Raw genomic sequence first — 25,162 nt, 5'->3', positions numbered from 1 at the left:
GAGCAGAGAGCCCGATGCTGGACTCAATCCCAGGACCCTGAGATCATGACCTCAGCCAAAGGCAGCAGCTTAACCCACTGAGCCACCCAGGCGCCCAAGAGGCATTTTAAGTGTAAAACACATACCAGATTTCTAAAGTATGAAAAAAAAAAAGTAAAATATCTCTTTTTTTTTTTTTTTAATATTGGTTACTGAAATGACAAGACTTTGGACACACTGGGCTAAATAAAATATATGATTACAATTAATTTCACCTGTTTCTTTAGACTTTTTAAAATGTAGCTATAGAAAATTTTTAATTGCATTATATGGCTCATCGTATATTTCTGCAGGACCTTACTGATCTAGACAGAAATTCAGACTAGTGTTTCAAGATACGACATCATTCTACTATTTGAACCATCTTACCAGTTTCTGTTGGGCCATTTCACACTCCAACACGCGGGACTCCAACCGAGAAGGACTACAAGGGCCAGAGTGCAGAGCGCGCCTTTGGGGGCGGGGCCTGAAAGAGCTGCCTCCTTGGGACGTTACTTCCGCTACGTCCCGCGATTCTCTTCGCTGCCCCTCAGGGCGCGTACCTTGGAGGTTCGAGGGGAGCGTCCGGCAGGTGGCGGGGTGGCGGGGCCGAGGGCGCGCAGGTGTGGGGGACCCCCTCCACCAAGGCTGCTGGGGGAGCTGCCCTCGGTCTGCCTTCCCGAGCCGGTTTTGCGTGTGAAGTGGTGGTATGGACCGTGCCTCCCCGGGCGCGCGTCCCGTTTCCCGGAAGCGCCGGTGTCCGCGGCGGGCGGGCGTGGTGCGGGTGGCCTCGCAGCAGCGGGCGCGCCTCCCGAGGAGGTGGGCGCGCAGGTTGTCGCTGTTTCACGCGGGCCCAGAGCTTCTCGGGCAGCTGGCCGAATGGGCCCCACTCCCGCTCTAGAGCCTGCAGAGGAGGGGCTGCGGTCGGGATTATTGAGCAGAGGGGACTACAGCCAAAGCCTTTTCTCCCGTGGTGAGAAAATGAAGCTGAGCTGCCTTCACCTTACTTTGAAAAGGGAGTGGGTTCTTAGGCTTTTTGTGCGTGTTGCCACATGCGATCTTGTGGGCAAAGACCTGCCTGTTTAACTGAGCTGTTGTTTCATAGGACGTTACTCCAGACCTAAGAGAGAGTGGATTTGGAGTTTGGATTTTAGTGGACCTAGTTTAGCAAAACACGGATTCATGTCAGCTACCGTGCACGCTCACCCAGACAATTACTTGAATGAGAAGATGGAATAGTTCCGGGCTGCATCATCTTAGGGAGTCAGTGGTACTTCTGGCAAGATCTGTCTTCCCTGGCTACTATGGTTCGTGGTATGTGCCTCTGGTTTAATTTCACGTTGATGCCTTGTGATGCCCGCTCTCCCCCGCCCAATCCCAAAATGAGGGGGGGAAATCCCTTCCAAATAGAGGATTCTAGGATCTCCCATGCTTTTCTTCCCCACCCCCCAAACATAATTTTCTTTTGCCTGGAGAGATACATGGCCTGCTGGTTCTCTGACTTTATTTTATTTTATTTTTTGACAGAGAGAGAGCGAGATCACAAGTAGGCAGAGAGGCAGGCAAAGAGGGAGGAGGAAGCAGGCTCCCTGCTGAGCAGAGAGTCTGATGCGGGACCCTGAGATCCGAGCTGAAGGCAGAGGCTTAACCCACTGAGCCACTCAGGCGCCCCTCGTTCTCTGACTTTCAAGTCACAATTTATGTCAGTTCCTGGCAGATTCTGGTTTTCAGTCACTGTGGTCTGATTTACCATGACCATTTATTGCAGCAGCAGCCTCCACATTAGAACTCTTAAAAGATAAATGGGAGCATATTAAAAATTGTAAGAGCCTTTTTTGGGGCAAAAATCAATTCCAGTTAGGAAGCACCAAACCGGAAGTGGTTAGGAACATTGCAGATCAGAGCTAGGGGAGAGACTTCCAAAGAGTACAGCAAGAAGGGAAATTAGGTAGTTGGCAAAAATTTAAGCCTGGGTCTGGCTGTTTGTGACTGGTTATCCTTACCATTTTGCTATTGTAACCTACAGGCATGTACAGACTTAGATCATGGTTTCCTTTATAGGCCACCATAGCACATCATTAATGGTGTTCTTGTTTAATTAATTTAACTCCGTGCTGGGAGCTCATTGTAGAAATAGCAGTTTTCAGAAGCTGCATGCAGTGGGACTCAGTAATGTCTTTTTTTTTTTTTTTTAAGATTTTATTCATCCATTTGACAGAGAGAGAGATCACAAGTAGGCAGAGAGAGAGGGGGAAGCAGGCTCCCTCCCGAGCAGAGAGCCTCATGCAGGGGCTCGATCCCAGGACCCTGAGATCATGACCTGAGTGGAAGGCAGAGGCTTAACCCTCTGAGCCACCCAGGCGCCCCAATGCCTTTTTTTTTTTTTTTAATGCATAGCTGTATCCATCACCATATGATCTCATTTTCTGCTAAGAAGCTTTTCATACATTTGAGTCCAAATGAAATTATTGAGTGAGCACAGAGTCAAGAGTAGACAGGTTTCTAGCAAAGTAGCCTCTCTGATCTAATATGCTTAATGGTTTTTTATTCATGGCTTTACATTGCCTTTGCAGCCCCCTGCTCCCCAGGGGGCTCAAGACAATCAGGAACATGAAATGTTCTTTTTTGAAACATTAATCATAGTTGACATTAATTATGCTTAACATTATAGCAGTAGCTTTTTATAAATATTACTTAATCCTCACAATAACCCATAGATTAAATACTACTGTGATCCCTGTTTTAGCAGATAAAGACACAGAAACAGAGAGGTTAGGTAATCTACTCAGTATCACCCAGTTGGTAGCAAAGTCAGGATTAGAATACAGAAAGGGTAACTCCAAAGCCCACACTCCAGCACAGACTCCTGTAAGGAGAATGGTTGACTGGTGAGAAAGCTCTGGGCTTTGTCACTTCTCCCACCTGCCTCATAAAACATTATGGGAGAAATTGTTGTTTTCTTGATGGGGTCATCGGAGATTTATTAGAGGGAGATCAAGAGTCAATCTGCTGGAAGAAGTCGGAGAAGAGAAAAAAAGTCGGAAAAAGAGGATGTAAAAGAAGAACATCTGCCCAGAAAGATAAACCTTGTATGGTTAGAGTCTGCCCGAATCCAGCTAAGGTGTGCAATACCTGATGTGCTACTTCCAAATGAAAATTGGAGTAGCAAGGATACTTCCCTCTCATGCACTTTTATTTTTGAGTAGTAGGTTCAGAATCATTAGATACGTGTCAGATGTCCAACATTTAAAAAGAAACATCTTTAAGAAACTGGGACTTCTTTGATCTTTCCTTAAAATGAAAAGGGGAGGGGTGCCTGGGTGGCTTAGTGGATTAAGCCTCCAACTCTTAATCTCAGCTCAGGTGTTGATCTCAGGATTGTGAGTTCAGACTGTGCGTGGGGCTCCATGCTGGGTATGAAGCCTGCTTTTTAAAGGTGGGGGGGGTGGGCACCTAGGTGGCTCAGTGGGTTAAGCCTCTGCCTTCGGCTCAGGTCATGATCTCCGGGTCCTGGGATCAAGCCCCACATGGGGCTCTCTGCTTAGCAGGGAGCCTGCTTTGCCCCCTCTCTCTGCCTACCTCTACCTATTTGTGATCTCTCTGTCATCAAATAAATAAATAATACCTAAAAAAAGAAGGGGGTGGTGGTGTGTGAAGAGGGGACAGGGAAGTAGTAGAAGAAAGTGACCCATTAGAGTTCCAGATAGAGAAACCTCGGTATGAACGCTGTCAGGCTACCCTGAAAGCCCATTGAAGCGCCTGGGCAAGTTGTAGCATCTTTCATTGCTTCTCTTTTCTGTTCTTCTGATGGTTGTGGTTTTTGATCTGGCTCAGCACTAATGCGGACCATGTGGACTGCAGATGAGATTGCCCAGCTGTGTTATGAGCACTATAGGACCAGACTGCCCAAGCAGGGGAAGCCTGACCCCAACCGAGAGTGGACATTACTAGCAGCCGTGGTGAAGATACAGCCTGCAGCTGACCAGGCCCATGGCATCACTAATAAACCGGCACAAGGTGAGGCCTTTTCACCTTCCAGCGCTCCCTCTCCCTGTCAGAGATAGTAGGAGAATTGTTCATGGCTGTGCAGGGACAGTCCTGGCTGGCGACCGCCACAGCAATGGGCATGTTCCCCTTGCTCTCCACCAGGGGGCGCAGTACTTGTGGTTGGAGCCTGCGGTGTTGCAACCACAGCCCTGGGTTGGGTCCCCTATAGAAATGCCCTGGAGGAGTGTGCATGCGTGAAACCTGAGGGCTGGGGACCATTCACAGAACGGGAGCACACCTAATGGTTCCTTCTTTCCCTCTCAGTGACGAAGGAAGTTGTCTCCATGGGAACAGGAACGAAATGTATAGGCCAGTCCAAAATGAGGAAGAGCGGTAAGCCCGGGTGGGGTCTGAACAGCATTCGGCGCGTTGGAAAGCCCTTTGCATTTTGTCCTTTCCTCTCCTCATCCTGTTAAAAGGGGCCACATCACTGAGGTGGCTGACCTTTCCTTTCCCACTGTCACTCCACTGGGAAGGTCAGAACTCATTTTAAGAATCAGAATAAACAGTGGGAGCAAAGGCTGCCAGGAACATGCTTTCTGCATAGATTGGAAGTTGGCCGGTATTTTCCTGCGCAAACCAAAATTTCCCTGGAGCAGCTCCTCCCCGTTAGGTGTGAAGCCCCCCTAAAGCAATCTTGAATTGATGGAGATTTGGACAACAAAAAGAATATGGAAATCCCTTGGAAATCTGACATCTTCACCTCCTGCTTCCAGTTAGCAGATTCCTTCCCAGGTTTGCTTCCCCCATTTTCCCAGCCTTGCCTCCGGTGTGCCTGGACCACTGTGGATTGAATTTGATGGACTCGTATCCCCACAAGCTCAAGTGTGATATCAGGCCACAAAAGATTTGGACCCCTTTCCTCCATCTGTTTTCCTGTAAATCAGTCCTTCTCAACTATGGGGAGATTTTGTCCCCTGGGGGACCTCTGGCAGTGGTTGGAGACATTTTCCATCTTCGGTTGCCACACGTCAGGGGAGGGCGTTACTCTGCTATCTGCCTCTGGTGCTAGAGGCCAGGAATGCTAGTAAACATCCTCCCTTCCACAGGACAGAGCCTCACAACAAAGAATTTTCTAACCCAAGGTGTCAGTAGTACTGATTTGAGGAGGCATTGTATTGCCATCAGTGATCACAATACTTCCTGACAGCCCTCCAGGAGCTCCATGGCCATCCTGGTAGCTGGGGAAACTGCTGTGTTCTACTGCAGGGAAACAGGGCCTCTGGTTCTCTGTGTCTTCACTAGTGTCCTGTCTTTGCCACAGGAGACATCCTCAATGATAGCCACGCTGAGGTCATAGCCAGGAGGAGTTTCCAAAGGTAAAGGGACAACCCCAGAGAATCTGACTTAGCCTGCCATGGGGAGCCCCAGAATTTGCATTTCTAATAAGCTCCCGAGTAACACGGATGATGTCGGTATGTGAACCACACTTTGATTAGCCCTGGTCTAGACGGTGGTTCTTACACTTGGTGTGCATCAGAATTACCTATGTTTGTGAAAACTCAGATTGTTGGGCCCTCCCCTGGAAATTCCGATTCAGCAGGTCAAGGGTGGGACCTGGATTTCTAACAAATTCCAGATGATGCTGATGCTGCTGGTCAGAGGCCACACTTTTGAGAATCACTGGTCTGCATCATCCTCGAAATTCCAAATCACTGCCAGTCCTATCTGTCTGCAGTAACTCTTTCTTAATCATCAACCAGACAGTCTTAGACTTCACCAAAGTGTTTGGTTGTTCATTCTGGCCACACCTTGTGCCCCAATTAGGTACCTTCTCCATCAGCTCCACTTGGCGGCCGCCCTGAAGGAGGATAGCATCTTTGTCCCTGGAACTCAGAGAGGGCTGTGGAAACTCAGGCCAGACCTCTCCTTTGTGTTTTTCTCCAGCCATACACCCTGTAAGTATAGCCAACCCTTTGGATCATTATTACGTTGTCTACTTCCTTATGTCCTCATCCTTAGATCTATTCCTCAGAAAAGCTCGTCTGGCTGCAGTGTAGCTGCAGGCAGTGGACACTGCCTTTTTCTGAACGGGCCGTGGTGCCTGACCACTTCTCTATCAAGGAACGACACTGTAGTTCTCGGTTCCCAGTCAGGATTGGGAAGCTTCAAGCAGAAACCCCACAAAGGTCTGAAACCAGCAGTTGGGCTTAGAAGTCCAAAGCCCTGAGTTCTGTAGTAATTTATCCTGAAACTCAGTCCATTCATTCACTCCTTCAGCAGTTATTTTCTGCTACTTGTCAGGTACAATGTGACGTTGGGTCTACAGCAGGGAGTAAGACTTGTCCCTCGCCTAGCCTCATAGAGTGTAGACAGTCATGATCAGTTAAGTTAAATTTTGACGAGTTAAATGGGGACATTCAGGTGCTGTGGTTGCATCAAGCAGGAAGACCAGACTTCGCCTAGAGGAGACCACTGTTTTTTTGTTTTGAAAATGGAGACTTTCTGCTCTCTTTAGATAGCAGCTCAGGGATGGCAGTAAACTTCACTCACCCTAAAACCTTTGGGAAGGAAGGCTCTAACAGTGTTCTGTAAGTATTAAACTTTAAAACTACACATGCAATTAGAGCAGATATAGGTACTAGCTCTGAAGAGACAGAAGAGCTGTCAAGACTTGTCATAATTCAAATCCAAAATATAATACAGCTTAAGAAAGGATGAGTCTCAGAAAAGAATCGGTTGAGTCAAAGGCCAGAAAATGACATACAGAGAAAGGCAGGGCTCATCTGTGCTTTCTTACTAGCCCTGGATACCCTGGTCCAAGAACCAAAGGATGTTGCTTAACTCAGTGCTTCTCAAACTATAAAATGCAAATGAATGATCTTAATAAAATGTGGATTCAAATTCATTAGGTCTGGGATGAAACCTAAGGTTCTGCATTTCTAACCAAGTCCCCATGATGTCAGTGGTGTTCGCCTGTGGACCACACTTGGAGTAACTAGGGCTTGGCTGACCCAGTGGTAGGTGTAGCCTTATGATGGAGAGAGATGCATCTGTGGATCACAGCTAGCCTCACCCACTAATCACCACATAGATCAGTGGTCCACAGGCTGGTCTATAGCCAGCTGGGAAAAATCTGGACTATAGTGTGTTTTTCAAAAAGTTTAATTTCTGGGGTGCCTGGGTGGCTCAGTCCTTAAGCATCTGGCTTTGGCTCAGGTCGTGATCCCAGGGTCCTGGGATTGAGCCCCACATCAGGCTCCCTGCTCAGCGGGAAGCCTGCTTCTCCCTCTCCCACATGCCCTGCTTATATTCCCTCTCTCACTATCTCTGTCTCTCTCTTTCTGTCCAATAAATAAATAAAATCTTTAAAAGTCAAATAAATAAATAAGCTCTTTTTTTAAAAAATCTAATTTCTTTCCATGAAAAGGTTATGAGATTTTTATCTTTTTATTTTAAATAGTGATAATTAGGAAAAAAAATAAATAGCAATAATTAGGATTTTTAAAGATCTTAGTTGATGGAATACAAAATTGACCACCCCCTTTGTTGATCTTAAAATCTTCTGGAAATTTTACTGGTCTGTGAAATAAAAATCTAAACCCACCAATCCAACTGCCCTGGGCTAATAGGTCATCTTTTGTACTGCAGTGCCCACGCATGGTTTGTGTGCAGGAGGAAAGAATATTACCTGGAGAATGTAACTGTCTCCCTTTGCATTTATTCCTCATTACTAATTGATAATTTGGTGCCTGGATTAGCTATTTCAGACTCTTACTTGTGAGTTTTATTAGCATGAGTCAGCCTCTCAGGTTTAGGCATCTGTCTGGATCAAATCTCCGAGCCTTCAGAGTGGGAGGTGGGCCCAGTCAGTTCTTCAAAGTCACTGTCCCCTTGTGAGGTCTCTGGAAGTCCGCCAGCCAGCCTCTCTGGCCACAATCCCAGTTCTACATTTCTTGCCTTTCCCACTCTTAGGTTCTAAAGGCTACAGATGTGTTATTTACACGCTTTAGAAAAGCCACACACACTAGGTTAGTGTTTGAAGAAGTAGCTCCCTTCTCCAGGGGACGCTGTGCTTTTTGCTAACCTCTGGTTTTCTGTGTTTCTATTTAAGCACAGAGTTGAGTCAGAAATCTCTAACCCAGCACAGGGAAACACCACTTGTGTAATTCACTGCAAAGCCTTTGCTGTGAAGATACGCACATAATTCTCCAAGATGGGGAATTTGGGAATATATTTGCCAAATATTTAACCATGAAACCAACCTCCCACTTTTGTTTTCCAAAGCATCTTACAGGATAACATTCTAAAAAATGCACTTGGGAAACTGTGCTCATTATAAATCAAGGGTTCTCAACTCAGGACAGTTTTGCTTCTCAGAGGCCATTTAGCAACATCTGGGGACATTTTTGATGACCAGACTTGGGATGCTATTGGTATCTAGTAGGTAGAGACTGAGGAGCTGGTAACCATCCCATGATGTAAAGGATAGCCCCCACAAAAGGAATTACGTGGCCCAGTAATAATAATAATAATCAGTATTATGAATGTTGACAAACCCTGGTCAAAGCTAGTGTTTCCAAAACTTCCTGTGATGAGCATTACCTGGGATCTTTGTTAAAGTATTCTGCTTCCCAGACCCCCCACCCCCACCCCAGAGTTTCTGACTCACTGGGTCTAGGTAGGATAGAGCCACGAAGGAATCTTACTCGGGAAATTTGGGCAAGTGTGCCTAATCCCAAGTTAGCTAGGAAAATAGAATTAGACTTTGTTTCAGACAGTGGTTCTCCAGTCATCAGAATGACCCGGAGAGCTAAAATACACACTGCTGGCGACCACCTCCAGAGTTTCAGACTTAGCAGGTCGACTGTGGCTTCCGAGAATTGGCATTTCTAACAAGTTCCATAGGGACATTGATGTGGCTGGTCCTGGGGCCTCCCCTTGAGAACCACTGGTTTTTAAGAGGTCCCTTCTCTTGCAGGTGGGGATGCCTCCATCATTCCAATGCTCGAGTTTGAAGATCAGCCCTGCTGTCCTGTCCGTAGAGACTGGGCCAGTAAGCCATCAGAAGCCAGTGGTGACCTGGAAGCTCCTGAGGACACAGAGAGATGTGAGGGCCTGGGTAGTCCTATGACCAAAAAGATGAGGCTTGAGCCCGGGACTCCTGACGGTGTAGCTCAACATCAGAGTTTTGGCCATCAGGAGAGTGGCCCAGTCACACCAGACGTCAGCGGCTCTCATGTTACTGCACAGGAACAGGCCCCTGTCACCAGAACGGCCCCCGGTGGTGTCAAAGTGGTGGACGTTTATAGAACCGGAGCCAAGTGTGTGCCCGGAGAAGCTGGAGACTCCGGACAGCCTGGTGCTGCGTATCACCAGGTGGGGCTGCTCCGAGTGAAGCCCGGCCGGGGAGACCGGACTTGCTCCCTGTCCTGCAGTGACAAGCTGGCCCGGTGGAACGTCCTCGGATGCCAGGGGGCGCTGTTGATGCACCTTCTAGAAGAGCCCGTCTACCTATCAGCTGTGGTGATTGGGAGGTGCCCATACAGCCAGGAGGCGATGCACAGAGCTCTGACCTGGAGGTGAGCCTGGAGGGGGTGGGGGGGAGGGAGCAGCTGGAACAGCCTTTCCAAGAAGTCTCAGAAGATGTCCGAAGAGACTAAAATACCCATACGTTTTGATCCATTGGGTCTATTGCTGGGAATTTGTCCTAAGAAATAATTAAGAAAGTGCTCAGACATTTAGCTGTGTGTGTAGTCATGTTTTAAAAAGAAAAGGAAACCAGTGAAATAGTTTAAAGCTAATATTGATGACTGTTGGACCTGAAAAGATGCTCATAATTTTTTTTTAATTTTATTTTATTATTTCAGTGTTCCAAGATTGATTTATTTATTTATTTATTTATTTGACAGAGAGAGAGATCACAAGTAGGCAGAGAGGCAGGCAGAGAGAGAGGAAGAAGCAGGCTCCCTGCTGAGCAGAGAGTCGGATGCGGGGCTTGATCCCAGGACCCTGGGATCATGACCTGAGCCGAAGGCAGAGGCTTTAACCTACTGAGCCACCCAGGCGCCCCCACAAGATTCATTGTTTATGCACCACACCCAGTGCTCCATGCAATCTCCGTAATACCCACCCCCAGGCTCACCCAACCCCCCACTCCCCTCCCGTCCAAAACCCTCAGTTCCTCAGAGTCCACAGTCTCTCATGGTTCATCTCCCCTCCAGTTTCCCCCAACTCACTTCTCTCCTTCTCTCCATGTCCTCTGTGTTATTCCTTATGCTCCACAAGTAAGTGAAACCATATGATAATTGACTCTCTCTGCTTGACTGATTTCACTCAGCATAATCTCCTCCAGTCCTGTCCATGTTGATACACAAGTTGGGTATTCATCCTTTCTGATGGAGGCATAATACTCCATTGTATAGATGGACCACATCTTCCTTATCCATTCGTCCATTGAAGGGCATCTGGGCTCCTTCTACAGTTCGGCGATTGTGGACATTGCTGCTATGAACATTGGGGTACAGATGGCCCTTCTTTTCACCACATCTGTATTTTGGGGTAAATCAGTAGTACAGTTGCAGGAGATGGTCATAATTCTTTTTTTTTTTAATTTTTAATTTTTTATAAACATATATTTTTATCCCCAGGGGTACAGGTCTGTGAATCACCAGGTTTACACACTTCACAGCACTCACCAAAGCACATACGATGGTCATAATTCTTAAAGAGCAAGTTTAAAGATACAATGAGTTCGTGTTGGTCGTGAAGTATATATGCACATAGTAAAAAAATTTTGGGAGGATATATACCAAGGTACTAGTATGATTATCTCTGAGTTGTGATACTACGGGTATTTTTTTTTCTTCTTTGTGGTTACTCTGTTTTCTCATTGTTCTGCCCCGTACATATATATTGCTACTCTAATTTTTTAAAACCATCAATGTCTTTAAAAGATAAAAGACAGGGGCGCCTGGGTGGTTCATTGGGTTAAGCCTCTGCCTTTGGCTCAGGTCATGATCTCAGGGTCCTGGGATCGAGTACCACATTGGGCTCTCTGCTCAGCGGGAAGCCTGCTTTCTCCTCTCTCTCTCTGCCTGCCTCTCTGCCTACTTGTGATCTCTGTCAAATGTATAAAATCTTTAAAAAAAAAAAAAAAGGATAAAAGACAAAGGATGATCACTCAAGTGTGGTCCCCCATAAGGAAGCGTGGCTAAGCCCAGTTAAGGCTGTGATAAAAGAAGACAGGGCGAGGCCACCGCTGTGGGGAGGCCTGTCGTGTCGGCTGCACTGCTCCTGAGACCAGGGCCAGGGAACACACCAGGGAGTGTACCCAGGAGAAATGAAAACATGTATCCACGTAAATACCGACACATGAACGTTCACAGTGGCACGAGTCACACCAGCCGCAAAATGAAGCAGCCCAGATGTGCATCAGCTGGTGAACAGATCAACAAAAGGTAATAGATTGTTAGATCATCAGCCCCAAAAAGGAGCAAAGACTGGCCAAGCTACCACACGGACAAGCCTCAAAAGCTCCATGCTGAGTGAGAGGAGCCACGTAGCACATGAGTTCATGGAGCGAAATGTCTAAAATGGGCAAATCCAGAAGTAGGTTGGAGGGTGCTGGAGAAATGCATGGGAAGTGACCGCTGATGGGTGCTGGGTTTCTTATCAGGGGTCAAACATGATAAATTCCGATTATGATGACAGTGGCACAATTCTGTGAATATAGTAAAAAACAAACAAAACCTTAAATTGTACACTGACAATGGATGAATTCTCTGGTATACAACTATAGCCCAGTATGATGTTTTCAACAAAAGCACTCCTAAGCACTATGCCCCAGACATTTTCGGTGTTTTCCGTGCTTTCCCTAGTCTGTCTGCTCGGTTCCAGAGCAGCATCATGGTAGCCTCTAGATGGTGTGAAAGACCCAAGAGGGAAAAACGAAGCTTGTCTGTTACAGGAGAGCTTTGGTTTCTGGTGTGTCTGGACGATTCCCTAGGAAGAGATACTGACGAGTTAATATTGCTCTTTGAGGGTTTGCAGTCTTTCAAAGCCAGTACCAGGACTGGAGTTTAGTGTCCCTAAAGTTTCTGAGGGGTGGTGACTCAGCTAATCCTTTTCACTTCAGAGAGATAGGAAGGAGATTCAGTTCTTTCACACCCTCTCACCGAGACTCAGGGGCAGTGAAATGGTCCACGGGTGTAGACACTCTTCCAGAGGACGGTGCTGAAACTGAGTGCATTCTCCCTCACATTTAGGTGTCGGAACGTCTCTGCGCTACCGAAAGGCTTTGGAGTTCAAGAAGTGAAAATACAGCAGTCTGGTTTACTGTTTGAACAGAGCCGCAGCGCAGTGCAGGCAAGAAGGGCTGATGGCTCGGGCCGACTTGCTCCTTGTGGTGCAGGTAAAGTATCTGCCCTATTCCACTTGCCCTGGAGTAACTTTTGCGCAGACCATGGAGTGGCCCGGAGGGGGGGCTGCATTTCCCAGCCCAGGGAGACAGCTTCTGACCCGAGTCCTCAGTAGCGGAGGCTTGACCACACTGAGTCAGGATCGTGCTCTGCAAGACACCAGGCAACTTACTTTTCCTGTCTTAGCCTCAGGCTCTTCATCTTCAGATAAGAACATCATTTCTTAATTAATTACTTATTAATTAATAGAATTAAGGAATTTTATTAATTCTTAATATCATTTCTTAAAAATTAATCCAATTAATAAAACAGGCAGAAGGGTTGAACAGACATTTCTTTAAAGAAGACATCCAGATGGCCAACAGACACATGAGAAGATGCCCAACGTCACTCATCATTGGGGAAATGCAGATCGAAACCCCAGTGAGCTATCACCTGATGCCTGTCAGAATGGTTAAAATCAACACAAGAAACAAGTACTGGCAAGGACGTGGAGAAAAAGGAACCTCTTTATACTGTTGGTAGGAATGGTGGGAATGCAAACTGGTGCAGCCACCGTGGCAAACAGTATGGAGGTTCCTCAAAAAATTAAAAATAAAACTACCCTATGATCCAGTAATCACACTAAGGGTATTTACCCTAAAAGTACAAAAACACTAACTGAGAGGAATACATGCACTCCTATGTTTACTGCAGCATTATTTACAGTAGCCAAGCTATGGAAGCAGCCCAAGTTTCCATCAACTGACGAATGAATAAAGATACTGCTCAGCCATAGAAGAAAATGAAATCTTGCCATTTGGAGGGACTTGGATGCAGCTAGAGTGTATTATGCTAAGCAAAATAAGTCAGGCAGAGAAAGACATACCGTATGATCTCACTTATATGTACAATTTAGGAAACAATGAGCAAAGAGGAAAAAAATAGAGACAAACCAAGAAACAGTCTTTTTTTTTTAATATTTTGTGTATTCATAGGACAGTGCACAAGCAGGGGGAGGTGCAGAGGGAGAAAAAGAAGACTCCCTGCCAAACAGGGAGCCCAGTGTGGGACTCGATCCCAGGTCCCACGGATCATGACCTGAGCCAAAGGCAGACACTTAACTGACTGAGCCACCCAGATGCCCCAAGAAGGAGAGACTCTTAGCTCTATAGAACAAACTGATGTTACCAGCATGGGGGGAGGGGGGTTCAGATGGGGATTACAAGAGTATGCTTATGAAAACAATGTGTCAGGGCACCTGAGTGGCTCAGTGGGTTAAGCCTCTGCCCTCAGCTCAGGTCATGATCCCGGGTCCTGAGATCGAGCCCCACATGGGGCTCTCTGATCAGCAGGGAGCCTGCTTCCCCCCGCCCCCTCTGCCTGCCTCTCTGCCTACTTGTGATCTCTCTCTCTCTCTCTCTCTCTCTGTCAAATAAATAAATAAATAAATCTTTAAAAAAAGAAAAAGAAAGAAAACAATGTGTCATTTTCTTATTGGGATTGTTACAAGGATTAAATGAGAAATTCCGTTTCCATGCGCTTGTCCGGCCTGTAACAAGTGCTTAGTGGTTATTGGGTCTTAGAATGAAGATGATGAATGATGCACCTCTTTGTATCACTGTGTTCTGGAGGTCGGGCAGCAGAGTGGCAGCCATTGACTCTGTTTTGGAGAGAAAGGGAAGTATTTTTGTGAAAAGACTTCTGACATTCACAGGAAACTGAGGAATTTTAACTAGAATCTTGTCTTTTCATAGCCATCAGCTGGAGCGCAGTTCCCGAGCAGCCGCTGGATGTCACTGCCAATGGCTTTCCGCAGGGAACAACGAAGAAAGCCATCAGGTGCCTTCAGGCCAGGTAAGCAGGTTGAGGCAGGAGGAGATGGTGGCCTTGCAGGCACCCTTTACCACTAATTCCAGAACATCTTCACTGCCCCGAAAAGAAGCCCTACCCCTCTTAGCAGTCATTCCCCCGGCCCTACTCCGGCCCCTGACATCCATGAATCGACGTGATGTCTCTGTGGATTTGTTCTTTCTGGACATCTCGCTGTGTAAGGTCATACAGGTTGTGGCTTATTTTACTTAGCGCAAGGTTTTCAAGGTTCGTCCGTGTCGTAACATGTATCAGTCCTTCCTTCCTATATACCATTGTATTTTGTGGGGGTCTGCCCGCTGCTTTTTGTTCATCAGTCCTTTCGTCCGTGGCCATTTAGGTTATTTCGCTTTTGGGCTATCAGAAATGGTACTGCTGTAAACATTTATATATGGAGCTCTTAGGTGGGCATATGTTTTCAATTCTCCTGGGTATACCGTGGCATGGAATTGCTGAGTCCTGTGATAACCTTGGGGGTTTTTTGCTTTTCTGCTTTTTGGAGGAACTGCCAGAAATTTTCCGTAGCAGCTGCAGTAATTTGAACTCCCACCAGCAATGTATGCATCTCAGTTACCCTACTTCCTTTACGACACTCACTGTTGCCTGACTATTTCATTGGAACCACTCTAGTGGGCATGAGAGCTATCTCGTGGTTTTGATGTGCCTTTCCCTAATAACCGTTGGAGCTTCTTTGATGTTGAGCATTCTTTCGTATTTTATTTGCCATTTGTGTATCTTCTCTGGAGAAATACCTATTCCAATCCTTTGTCCGTTTGTTTGTTTATCTTTTTATTGTTGAGTTGAAACATTTCTTTGTATAATCTGGATGCCAGTCTTTTTTCACATATGTATTTGAACATATTTTCTGCAATTCTTTGGGTTATCTTTTCACTTTTTGAAAGGGTCCTTTAAAGCACGGAAATTTTAAAGTTTGATGAAGTCCGTTTTATCTGGTTTTTTCCTATGGTGGTTTGTACTTTTAGTGTCACAGGTAAGAAACCATCGCCTGATTTCCCAAGGGCCTCATGGCTCTAGGCCATTGTTTGCATCTCTCAGAAGACCAGCTGTTAGCCACTGGCCAGAGTGTGTTTTACCTTCAAACCTCAACTCAACTACCACTGCCTTCTGGCTCACAATTACCATCCTCTTTTCAAATTGCCATAGTGCTGTTCTGCAGCTTGTCCCAGTATGTTGGCGCTCTCTGTTGACTGGGAGCACCTCACATTCCCATGCTTTCTCTGTCTGCAGTATCCACGTGACTTTGGACAAGGCCAGTTGCTCTCCAGGCCTCCATGCGTGCATCTCTTGTCAGATGAGGATACTGGAGTAGATGATGAGATCTCTGACAGGCTGTAGATGTCTCTCCGTTTAGGAGGCAGACTCCGTAAGGGAGGAAGTGGAGGGGGCAAGAACAGAAACCTTACGGTTCAAGAGACTGATGTCTAATTCCTGGTTCGCTTCCGCCCCAGGGTGCGACCTTGGGCAAATTACTTTACCTCTCTGAGCTTCCATTTCCCCAACTGTAGAGCAAGGGGAACTAAAAGTATGTTTCACCCACGAATGTGGTGAGAAGTGCTGGTGAAGGTAGTGCAGGCTTACAGCAGACCTCTTGTTAAGATTGATTTCCCCTTCCCTTCTTCAGAGAAGCTTCATATTCTCTGTGGAAGAGTCAGTTTCTCCTAAAGACTCCCAGGTTTTCTCACGGCTCACGCCCTCATGCTGGCATCCTGGAACCACCTTCTTTAGAACTGTGGGGAACAGGAACGTGGACTGGGATGTTAGAGACATTTAGTATACTAATGCAATATAGGAAGAAAATATTTCATTTAAGTCTTTGTGTTCTTCTACACACAATGCAATAATAACAGACCCTCATTTTCAAGAGGTTTCATTTTACTCTTCCTGTAAGTGGCAGATCCTCTTCCCATCCCAGAGGATCCCGGAGAGATCATTACATGCCTCACTGGATTATAAAAGAAAAAGATGAGGAATTTGAAAAAAACAAAACAAAACAAAACAAAAAAACCAGAAAACCTAAGTGCATCTGAGTTTCTTAAAGATAAGGCTAGATTAAGAATACCAACGTTGGGGTACCTGAGTGGCTCAGTGGGTTAAGCGTCTACCCTTGGCTCAGGTCCTGATTTCCAGACCCTGGGATCGAGCCCTGCATCGGGCTCCCTGCTCAGTGGGGAGCCTACTTCTCCCTCTTCCTCTATCCCCACTACTCATTCTGTCTCAAATAAATAAATAAAATCTTTAAAAAAAAAAAAAAAATGAGGGCGCCTGGGTGGCTCAGTGGGTTAAGCCGCTGCTTTCGGCTCAGGTCATGGTCTCAGGGTCCCTGGGATCAAGTCCCACATCGGGCTCTCTGCTCAGCAGGGAGCCTGCTTCCACCTCTCTCTCTCTGCCTGTCTGCCTACTTGTGATCTCTCTCTGTCAAATAAATAAATAAAATATTTAAAAACAAAACAAACAAAAAAAACAAAAAAAAGTATACCAATGTAGAGGGTGCCTGGGCAGCTCAGTTGGTTAAGCGTCTGCCTTTGGCTCAGGTCATGGTTCCAGGGTCCCAGGATCGAGCCCTGTGTTGGGCTCCCTGCTCAGCGGGGGGCTGCTTCTGCCTCTCACTCTCCATCTGTGCCCCCTCCCAAATAAATAAAATCTTTTTAAAAAAGAATACCAATGTAAATGTGTGATCTTAACAATTTTTTTTTTAAGATTTTTATTTATGTATTTGACAGAGAGAAATCACAAGTAGACGGAGAGGCAGGCAGAGAGAGAGAGGGAAGCAGGCTCCCTGCTGAGCAGAGAGCCCAATGCGGGACTCGATCCCAGGACCCTGAGATCATGACCCGAGCCGAAGGCAGCGGCTTAACCCACTGAGCCACCCAGGCGCCCCGTAAATATGTAATCTTAAAGAAAGTATACTTGTGTGTATAGCTTTTCTGGCTCCTTGGTGCACCAACCAGCAATGTTTTTCCTGAAGAAAACCTAATACCAAGAGTGTAATCCTTGCTGCTGAAAGGAACCAGGGCTCCCTGGAGAGTGGCAGCTGCCATGATTGCTGTGGAGGGTTGCTGTGCTCCGCAGATGACCCGAGTGGGGATTACTCAGTAGGTCTTGTTGACAGAGGAGTAACTAGTGTGGCCACTCCATTCTGCTGTTGAATAGATCTTCAGAAAGGTCTTATTTCTCTTGAGGGAGCTCTGTTTCAGCAGAGGAGAGATTCTCAGCAGCTCCCTTCTGTCTTTATAGGTATATGTACCTTAACATTGCTCACAAGGCTGTTGCCTTAGGTTGGAAACATTGATAAGAGAAAGAGCTATTTGTTCCTCCCGAGGGAAAAATGTTAGAACCATTTACAGACCTGGTCTCCAGAAGCTGTTAAACTCACTCACACTGAAGGCTTCTTACGGTAAACCTGGAGGCCTTGACATTGCAGTACCATGTTGGTGGTAAACTGAATCCATTAGGACTCCTTCCAGGGAGGTTTAAGTGATGCGTTTCTTTAACACACCTTGATAGAGAGCTGTCTTCAGCTCCAGATAGGCATGGTTGATTGCTAAGGCTTCTTGTTTTGGTGAATGAAAGTCCTTTGTATGCTTCATTCATGCTCTGTAAAAATAAACCCAGTTGTTCTCACATCTCCCAGTGGCCCCTGGGCTGTAGCAGAAGTTTCAGGAGCTCACCTATCAGTGTTTCAAAAGGAAGCCGGAGTGTCAGGCGAGACACTAGTTTATTTTTGATGTTTCTCCTTTACCTATTCTGGGTAAGGTGGGCAGCGCAAATGTTGAGTCTGTAAGACTCTCTAGACTTCTTAAACAGTAAAATGTATGGTCCTGTCCCCTAGAATGATGAAACAGACTCAGAAATACAGAACAAACTGGTGGTTGCCAGAGGGGAGGGGAAGGGTTTGGGATGGGCGAGAATCGAGGAAGGGGATTAAGAAGTACAGACTTCCAGGGGTGCCTGGGGGGCTCGGTTGGTTAAGCCTCTGCCTTCAGCTCAGGTTATGATCCCGGGATCCTGGGATCGAGTCCCACATGAGACTTCCTGCTCCTTGGGGAGCCTGCTTCTCCCTCTACCCCTCCCCCAATTTGTACTCTCTCTTTCTCTCTCTCTCTCAAATAAATAAATAATATCTTTTTTTAAAAAAAGTACAGACTTCCATTTATAAAATAAATCATGAGGACGAAGAGTACAGCATTGAGGTACAATCAGTAATCCTGTAATAACTTCATGTGGTAAGAGACAGAAACTGTGTTTACTGTGATGAGCATTTCATAACATAAATAATTGTCAAATCACTGTGTTAACACACCTGAAACCAATATAACATTGTAAGTCAACTATACATCAGTTTTTTTAAAAATCACCATGGGGCACCTGGGTGACTCAGTTTGCTAAGTGACTCTTGATTTTAGCTCAGGTCGTGCCCTCAGCGTCCTGGAATTGAGCCCTGTGTTGGGTTGTGTGTACGTGCACGTACCCCCCTCTCTCAAATAAATAATAAATAAATCTTTAAAAAAAAATCACCCTCTTGGAGGTCAGCTACTATAATGCTATTTTAAGTAATTTCTTTTTATTTCATTTTCTGCTCACTACTGTTGTGATCAGTTTTTTGTTTTTCCCCGTTGCAGCTAATGTTTTATCCAGCAACCTTGTTAACTTCTTATTCTCCTAATTTACCTGGCAATTCTGTTGCTTTTTTTCTTTTCTTTTTCAAAGTAAGAAATCTTTTGCAAATATTTCCTTTCCAACCCTCCATTCCTTTTATTTATTTATTTTTCCTTGATGTACTATCCTGGCTAGAACTGACAGTCTCCCAATCATTGGCAAATAATGACTTTAGTTTTTGTGTTTTTATCTTTACTCCTTTTATTTCTTGTCTTACTGGCCAGAAGCTTCTGGGTAACATGGGATAAAAACAGTGCCCTTGTCTTACTCCTGATTTTAAGGACATGAATTTGCTGCAGGTTTTTATAGACATCCCTTACAGCCGTAAATACTGTCTTCTTCCTAATCCTCATTTGCTAAATGGTTTTAAATCATTCTGTGGATGTTGAATTCTAACAGATGCTTCACTGCATGTTTCTTCTCACAAAAAATTTTTTAAAGATGTTATTTATTTATTTGAGAGAGAGAGAGAGCATGAGATGGGGCAGGAGCAGAAGGAGAGGGACAACAGACTGCCCTGAGCACAGCGCCCGACACGGGGCTCGATCATGACCTGAGCCAAAATCAGGAGCCAGCCCTTAACCAACTGAGCCACCCAGAGCTCCACCCCACCCCCCGCTTTTTTCTTTTTTTTTTTTTTTTTAAGATTTCCCTTATTTATTTATGGGGTGAGGGAGTTTCTCACGATTATATTACATTTCTCCTTTAATCTGTTAACAAAATAAGTTTCATTAGTTTTTTGGCTTTGGGTTTTTTGTTTTGTTTTGTTTTGTTTTAATGTTAGAGGAACCTTATGTTCCCAAGCGTCAGCTGCCATTCCAGCTCCGTGAGGGGCCAGGGAGAGCAGCGTGTGAGGGCTCAGGGCCCCCTGCTAAGTAGCCTAGGTGCCAGCCAGGTAAGGGAACTTCCTGACAGATGGTGCACTTCCCTATTTCACATATCCCGGTTTGGCCACAGCGTCCAAGCTAATGGTACAGTCTGTGAGAACAGCGAAGGCTCTGGTGTGTAAGGATGAGACCGCCCATTGTTGGCCGACATGCTTCCCTACGCTCAGTCAGCTCGGGAGTGTGTAAGGGAGGGAAAGAAGGCGCATACAGGCCAGATCCTGGCAGCGTGGATGGCCAAAAGCAAGAAGGCCCCAGTGGGCCGGTGGCCAGGTGGCTGGCCACACTCACTTTGCCCGATGTTCCAAACTGGGGCCTGCATGAGGCTTTGTGGTAGAAGCCAAGGGTTGGCCTCAAAGGCGCACAGTGCCCAGAGGAGAATCAGGAGACTCTGCGTCCAGAGCTTATCCAAGTGGACTTTATGACCGCAGCTCCCACAGGGAACAGCCCCCGAGGCTGAAACCACTGCGGTGCCTTGAGCAGTATTACCCACCGGCTCAGCTCCCTTGAGGACAGGTAGCCCGGCATGACTGTGGCTGTCCTGGAGGGACTTTAGTAATGCCATCTCCGCCTTTACCTCACATGAGCATGTCATCTTGATGGTTTTGCTGCTGATGACACTTCTTTTTGTTTTGTTTTATTTATTTGACAGAGAACACAAGTAGGCAGAGAGGCAGGCCCACTGAGCCACCCAGGCGCCCCTGCTGACGACACTTCTTAAGATGAGATTGCTGGGCGCCTGGGTGGCTCAGTGGGTTAAAGCCTTTGCCTTCGGCTCAGGTCATGATCTCAGAGTCCTGGGATTGAGCCCCTCATCGGGCTCTCTGCTAGGCAGGGAGCCTGCTTCCTCCTCTCTGCCTACTTCTGATCTCTGTCTGTCAAATAAATAAATAAATGAAATCTTTTAAAAAAAAAAAAAAGATGAGATTGCTTTTTCTCCCTCACCCAATCAGGTCTAGATGTCCTTCATGTGAAGAACAGGTGGAAATGGGGCCCTGGTGCATTCAAACATAAGAAAGCTCCGTGTGAAACCCAGCATCTCGGGCTGGTACGCGCTCAGCACTTCTAATAAACCTCTTTGTCCTCTGCTTCCAAACAGATCCCGGATCAGCAAAGTGGAACTCTTTAGATCATTCCAGAAACTGCTAAGCAGTATCTCGGAGGACAAGTGGCCGGACTCCCTCAGGTGACGCTGTTGACCCATGTTTTTTCATATTTAGGAAGATTTGTGGGTTAATTCTGCCTTACGAATGTCAGGAAGCCTTGGCGGAAGTCCGTGGGCACTTAATTACCGCTCGTGCACTCCTCTCCCCCTGGGGCTCTGATCGCCAGCGCACATCTGAGGTGTGCAGGATGGTTGGCTTAGTGGTGCCGTTACGGAGGATATTGGGGAGTGGGGCAGGAATCGGGGCCGGGCCCGTTCCAGGCTCTCCTTTCACGCTCCTCCACATGGAGAGCAAGGCTGCCGTGAGCGTTCGGGGCGCAGTAGAGTGTGTTAGGAACGTCACCCTCTTCTCTTCTGTTCACATCAGCCGTTGTGAGCTGCAGCCTCGTGAATGAAATTGCTGCCCAGCAGGAAGGTAGAGAGCTCTCAGTCTGCTGCTGGGACAGCTGGGTGGGGCCGTTCAGACACCACGTACTGGAGGGCGGTGCCCCTCACTTCGGCATCAGACATAGGCCGCTCGGGCTTCTGACCGCCGCCTGCAGACTCACTAGAACAACTCATGAATTCAGGAAAGCACTGTACTGAACAGTTCCTTTGTATTGTGAAGGATATAAATCAGAACCAGCTAAAAGAAGGGTCACCCCCCAGCACATCTCTGTGTATCACCAGCCAGAAGGGGGACCCAAGTTTCAGTGTCCAGAGTTTTCGCTGGTTTCATTGTCAGCCTGACCAAATCGTTGGCCATGTGATGTGACCGAACTCATTCGCCATCTCCCCCTCTGGTCAGGAGATCAGACCGATAGCATGACCCACTGGACTCTGTGGTTAGTCTTTCTGGCATGGCAGCCCCGCCCTGATCGGTTAGGGCCCGCCAGGAGTCACCTCATTTAGTGTAAACTCAGGTAATCACAGGGGTCCACCATGAAAAACAAAGACGTTCCTGCCCCCAGGGAAATTGAGAAGGTTTGGAGGTTCCGTCTCAGCAACAGACAACAAGACCTGCCAAGCTCTTTTTATCATACAGTATACAGTGGGGAAGCTGAGGCATTGCTAGAAACTTCTCCCAGCCCCTTGCTGTCACCACTGTGCACACTATAGTCGGTAATGCTGCCCTGCAGTCCATTTGCTCGTTTTTTTGTCTAGAAAAATGAATCAAACTGACCGGGGGGCGGGTTCCAGACATTTTATGTGTCAGTGAAAACAACTCTGAACTAAGATCAGGAGAAACTTGATTCCAAAAGATCACTGCAGTAAAAGAGGAGCCGTTAGAGCAGCAGCAGGACTGGTGCCAAAGCGAGGGCGCCGAGGTCATTTGGTTTGTAAGCCTCCAGGGCGGATGGGAAAGAGCCTTCCTTTGCGGGGAGCCGTGAGCAAGGCTAGAAAGAAGCCGGAAGGGGGCATGGGAGGCGCAGTCAGTGTGAGGGGACAGGTGGACAGGAAATGGGAAATGTCTTTTCTTGAGATCAGTCGATTCACGGTGGGGTTGGGGGGCCTGGGGGGATAGTTTGTTAAGAAGGGCTCACTACACATTCTGATGCTGGCTCAGGCTGAGGGTGGGTCAGAGTTCAGGGTCTGGGAGAAGGACAGAAGCATAACTAATGTTGGTCACAGAAGCAAGAATTATGTCCGGTTTGGTGTATGGTCCAAACAGTTCAGCTTGTCACTGAGACACCTTGGGAGTTTGGAACGTCTGTCATAGGTAGGCCTAGGGGGCATCCATGAGTCTTACAGGGAAGGGGACTTCTTTGCAGTAAGCCATTTCCCGGAACACTTTAAGCTAAAAGCTTAAGCTCTATTTTTCTGATTCCACCAGGACCAAACAAGACTAGCATTATTGATTATCACCTGTTTCAATCCATGTTGCTTTCTAGTGAGTTTCTTACAATAGAGAGAGTTGCTGTAGGAAAGCGTACCAAAATCCTCCCGTTCCTAGGTCTTTTCCTAGGTCTCTGGTTAGAAATCTGTCCGGCCGCTGGCTCAGTTGGCCGCCCCACTGAGCTGATCATGGAGAACCCGTGTGTTTGCTGGTGTTTGTGCATTAGGCTGCGGAAGCTGGAGACGTACCACGAGTACAAGGAGGCCGCGTCTGCTTACCAGGAAGCCTGGAGTGCGCTCCGAAAGCAGGCCTTCGGATCCTGGATCCGAAACCCACCAGATTATCACCAGTTCAAATAAGAAGGGCAAACTGCAACAAGCATGTTGGTGGCAGAGTTTTCCGGCTCTTCACACTGGACCACTGCTTTCTTTTGTGCTGGACAAGATGGAGCTTTTCTTGTGGCCGAGTCAGGCAAAAAAAGATCTGCCATCTACCAGAGTGACCTATCACTTCAGACAGAACTCTGGAACATGGAACAGTCTATCCTTGACTGAAGTCGCTCTCTCTGCTGAAATGGCATCTAGCTGATGACCTTGGCATCTGTGCTGACTCATGTGTGATTGCTTCTCTAAAATAATGGAATAAGATCGTGGAACGTGATGCTTTAAAAGGACTCTGTGGTTGCTCTGTTTTGGGTGCTCTTGCTTTGATTTGGCAAGTGTTTATGGGACTGAGATGATGTTCAGATCTGCAAGTTTTAGTGCTTCCTTTGGTGTTGTGGACGGGTTTTCTCTACCCAGCCTTTCTTCCTGGGAGAACTACCCTTTCCTGCTCTACCCACAGCACTTGGTTGAAGCAGACCTTTCTCCCCAGCTGTGAGAGTGGGAGCCAGCCCGACAGTCCCGGAACTGCTGCGAGAGCTAGCAGGAAGAGTCTCTCTCTGCTGTAAAGGCCACAGAGTCGTGGGACCGCCTGTGGCTGCTTTTGCCACCACACAGCGATGGGCAGCTTGAGAATGAAGGCAGTCAAGAAGGAAATCTGTTCCCGTGACCTTGTCTGTATGCCACTGCTCACCTTGGACTCCCAAGTATGTGACTTAAATTTGTATTATTTTGGTTCAGCCTGGTTGAGTAGGTTTTCTGTAGCTTGCAGCTGAAAGAGTTCTGTCTAAAAGGCCAAAGGTCTGGGGTGCCTGGGTGACTAGTGAGTTAAGCCTCTGCCTTCGGCTCAGGTCATAATCCCAGGGTGCTGGGATCGAGCCCTGCATCAGACTCTCTGCTAAGCAGGGAGCCTGCTTCTGCCTCTCTCTCTGCCTGCCTCTCTGCCTACTTGTGATCTCTGTCTGTCAAAAAAATAAAAAAAAATCTTTTTTTAAAAAATAAAATAAAAAAATAAAAGGCCAAAAGTCTGTATAGCAGATCGGCAGCAGACCTAGCAACCAACATGTAATATTTAACTCTCGGCCTCTCCATACCTTCCATCACTGACGGCAAGGCAAGTTCTCCCTCTTGGGATTATTCAAGATCCTTCTCAAAGTTCTTCAGCCTTTTTTTTTTTTTTTTAAGATTTTATTTTTTGGGACGCCTGGGTGGCTCAGTTGGTTAAGCAGCTGCCTTCGGCTCAGGTCATGATCCCAGAGTTCTGGGATCGAGTCCCGCATCGGGCTCCTTGCCCCGCAGGGAGCCTGCCTCTCCCTCTGACTCTGCCTGCCACTCTCCCAGGAAGAGAGCCTGTGCTCTCTCTCTCTCTCTCTGACAAATAAATAAATAAAATCTTTAAAAAAAAAAAAAAAAAAAGATTTTATTTTTTAACTTTTTGTATAAATTCATTTTAGTTAACATATCCTGTATTACTGCTTTCAGAGGGAGAATTTAGTGATTTCTCAGTTGCCTAGAACACCCAGCAGTCACTACCTCAGGTGCCTCCTTAACGCCCCTCCCCCAGTTACCACAATCCCCCAACCACCTCCTTTAGATTTTATTTTTAAGTAATCTCTGCACCCAACATGGCGCTCAGACTCACAACCCCAAGATCAAGAGTCATGCGTTCCACTGACTGAGGCAGCCAGGGGCCCGCCATTTTTGTATAGCTTTGAATTTTTTTTTTGAAGATTTTATTTATTTGACAGAGATCACAAGTAGGCAGAGAGGCAGGCAGAGAGAGAGAGGGAGAAGCAGGCTCCCCACTGAGCAGAGAGCCCGATGTGGGTCTCGATCCCAGCACCCTGGGATCATGACCTAGGCTGAAGGCAGAAGTAACCCACTGAGCCACCCAGGCGCCCCTGAATGTTTTTTTAATAACAGCTTTATTGGAATATAATTTACATTCCATACAATTTACCCAT

The 25,162-nt window shown here is 46.7% G+C and overlaps 1 protein-coding gene across 8 annotated transcripts in view; it reads left to right on the top strand.

Annotated features, from left to right (window-relative positions):
• The first annotated feature begins 549 nt into the window (after nt 1-549).
• The window catches only part of ADAT1 (adenosine deaminase tRNA specific 1), a 47,843-nt gene continuing 23,230 nt past the window's right edge, over nt 550-25,162 (top strand). For 2 of the 8 annotated variants that reach the window (XM_032326340.1, XM_032326341.1), the window contains exons 1-10: nt 552-1,332; nt 3,853-4,035; nt 4,330-4,398; nt 5,330-5,384; nt 5,833-5,963; nt 8,987-9,587; nt 12,273-12,418; nt 14,162-14,261; nt 20,937-21,023; nt 23,045-23,905. In XM_032326340.1, coding sequence (XP_032182231.1) covers nt 1,323-1,332; nt 3,853-4,035; nt 4,330-4,398; nt 5,330-5,384; nt 5,833-5,963; nt 8,987-9,587; nt 12,273-12,418; nt 14,162-14,261; nt 20,937-21,023; nt 23,045-23,177 — 1,515 coding nt within the window. In that variant the 5' untranslated portion in view covers nt 552-1,322 and the 3' untranslated portion in view covers nt 23,178-23,905. The other 6 variants (XM_032326343.1, XM_032326338.1, XM_032326342.1 and 3 more) reach the window with 6 other exon arrangements.

This window comes from Mustela erminea, chromosome 19, assembly GCF_009829155.1.
Source record: "Mustela erminea isolate mMusErm1 chromosome 19, mMusErm1.Pri, whole genome shotgun sequence".
Classification (NCBI taxonomy): Eukaryota; Metazoa; Chordata; class Mammalia; order Carnivora; family Mustelidae; genus Mustela; species Mustela erminea.
Note: the sequence above shows the minus strand (reverse complement) of the source record. Positions and strands in the feature narration are given on the sequence as shown.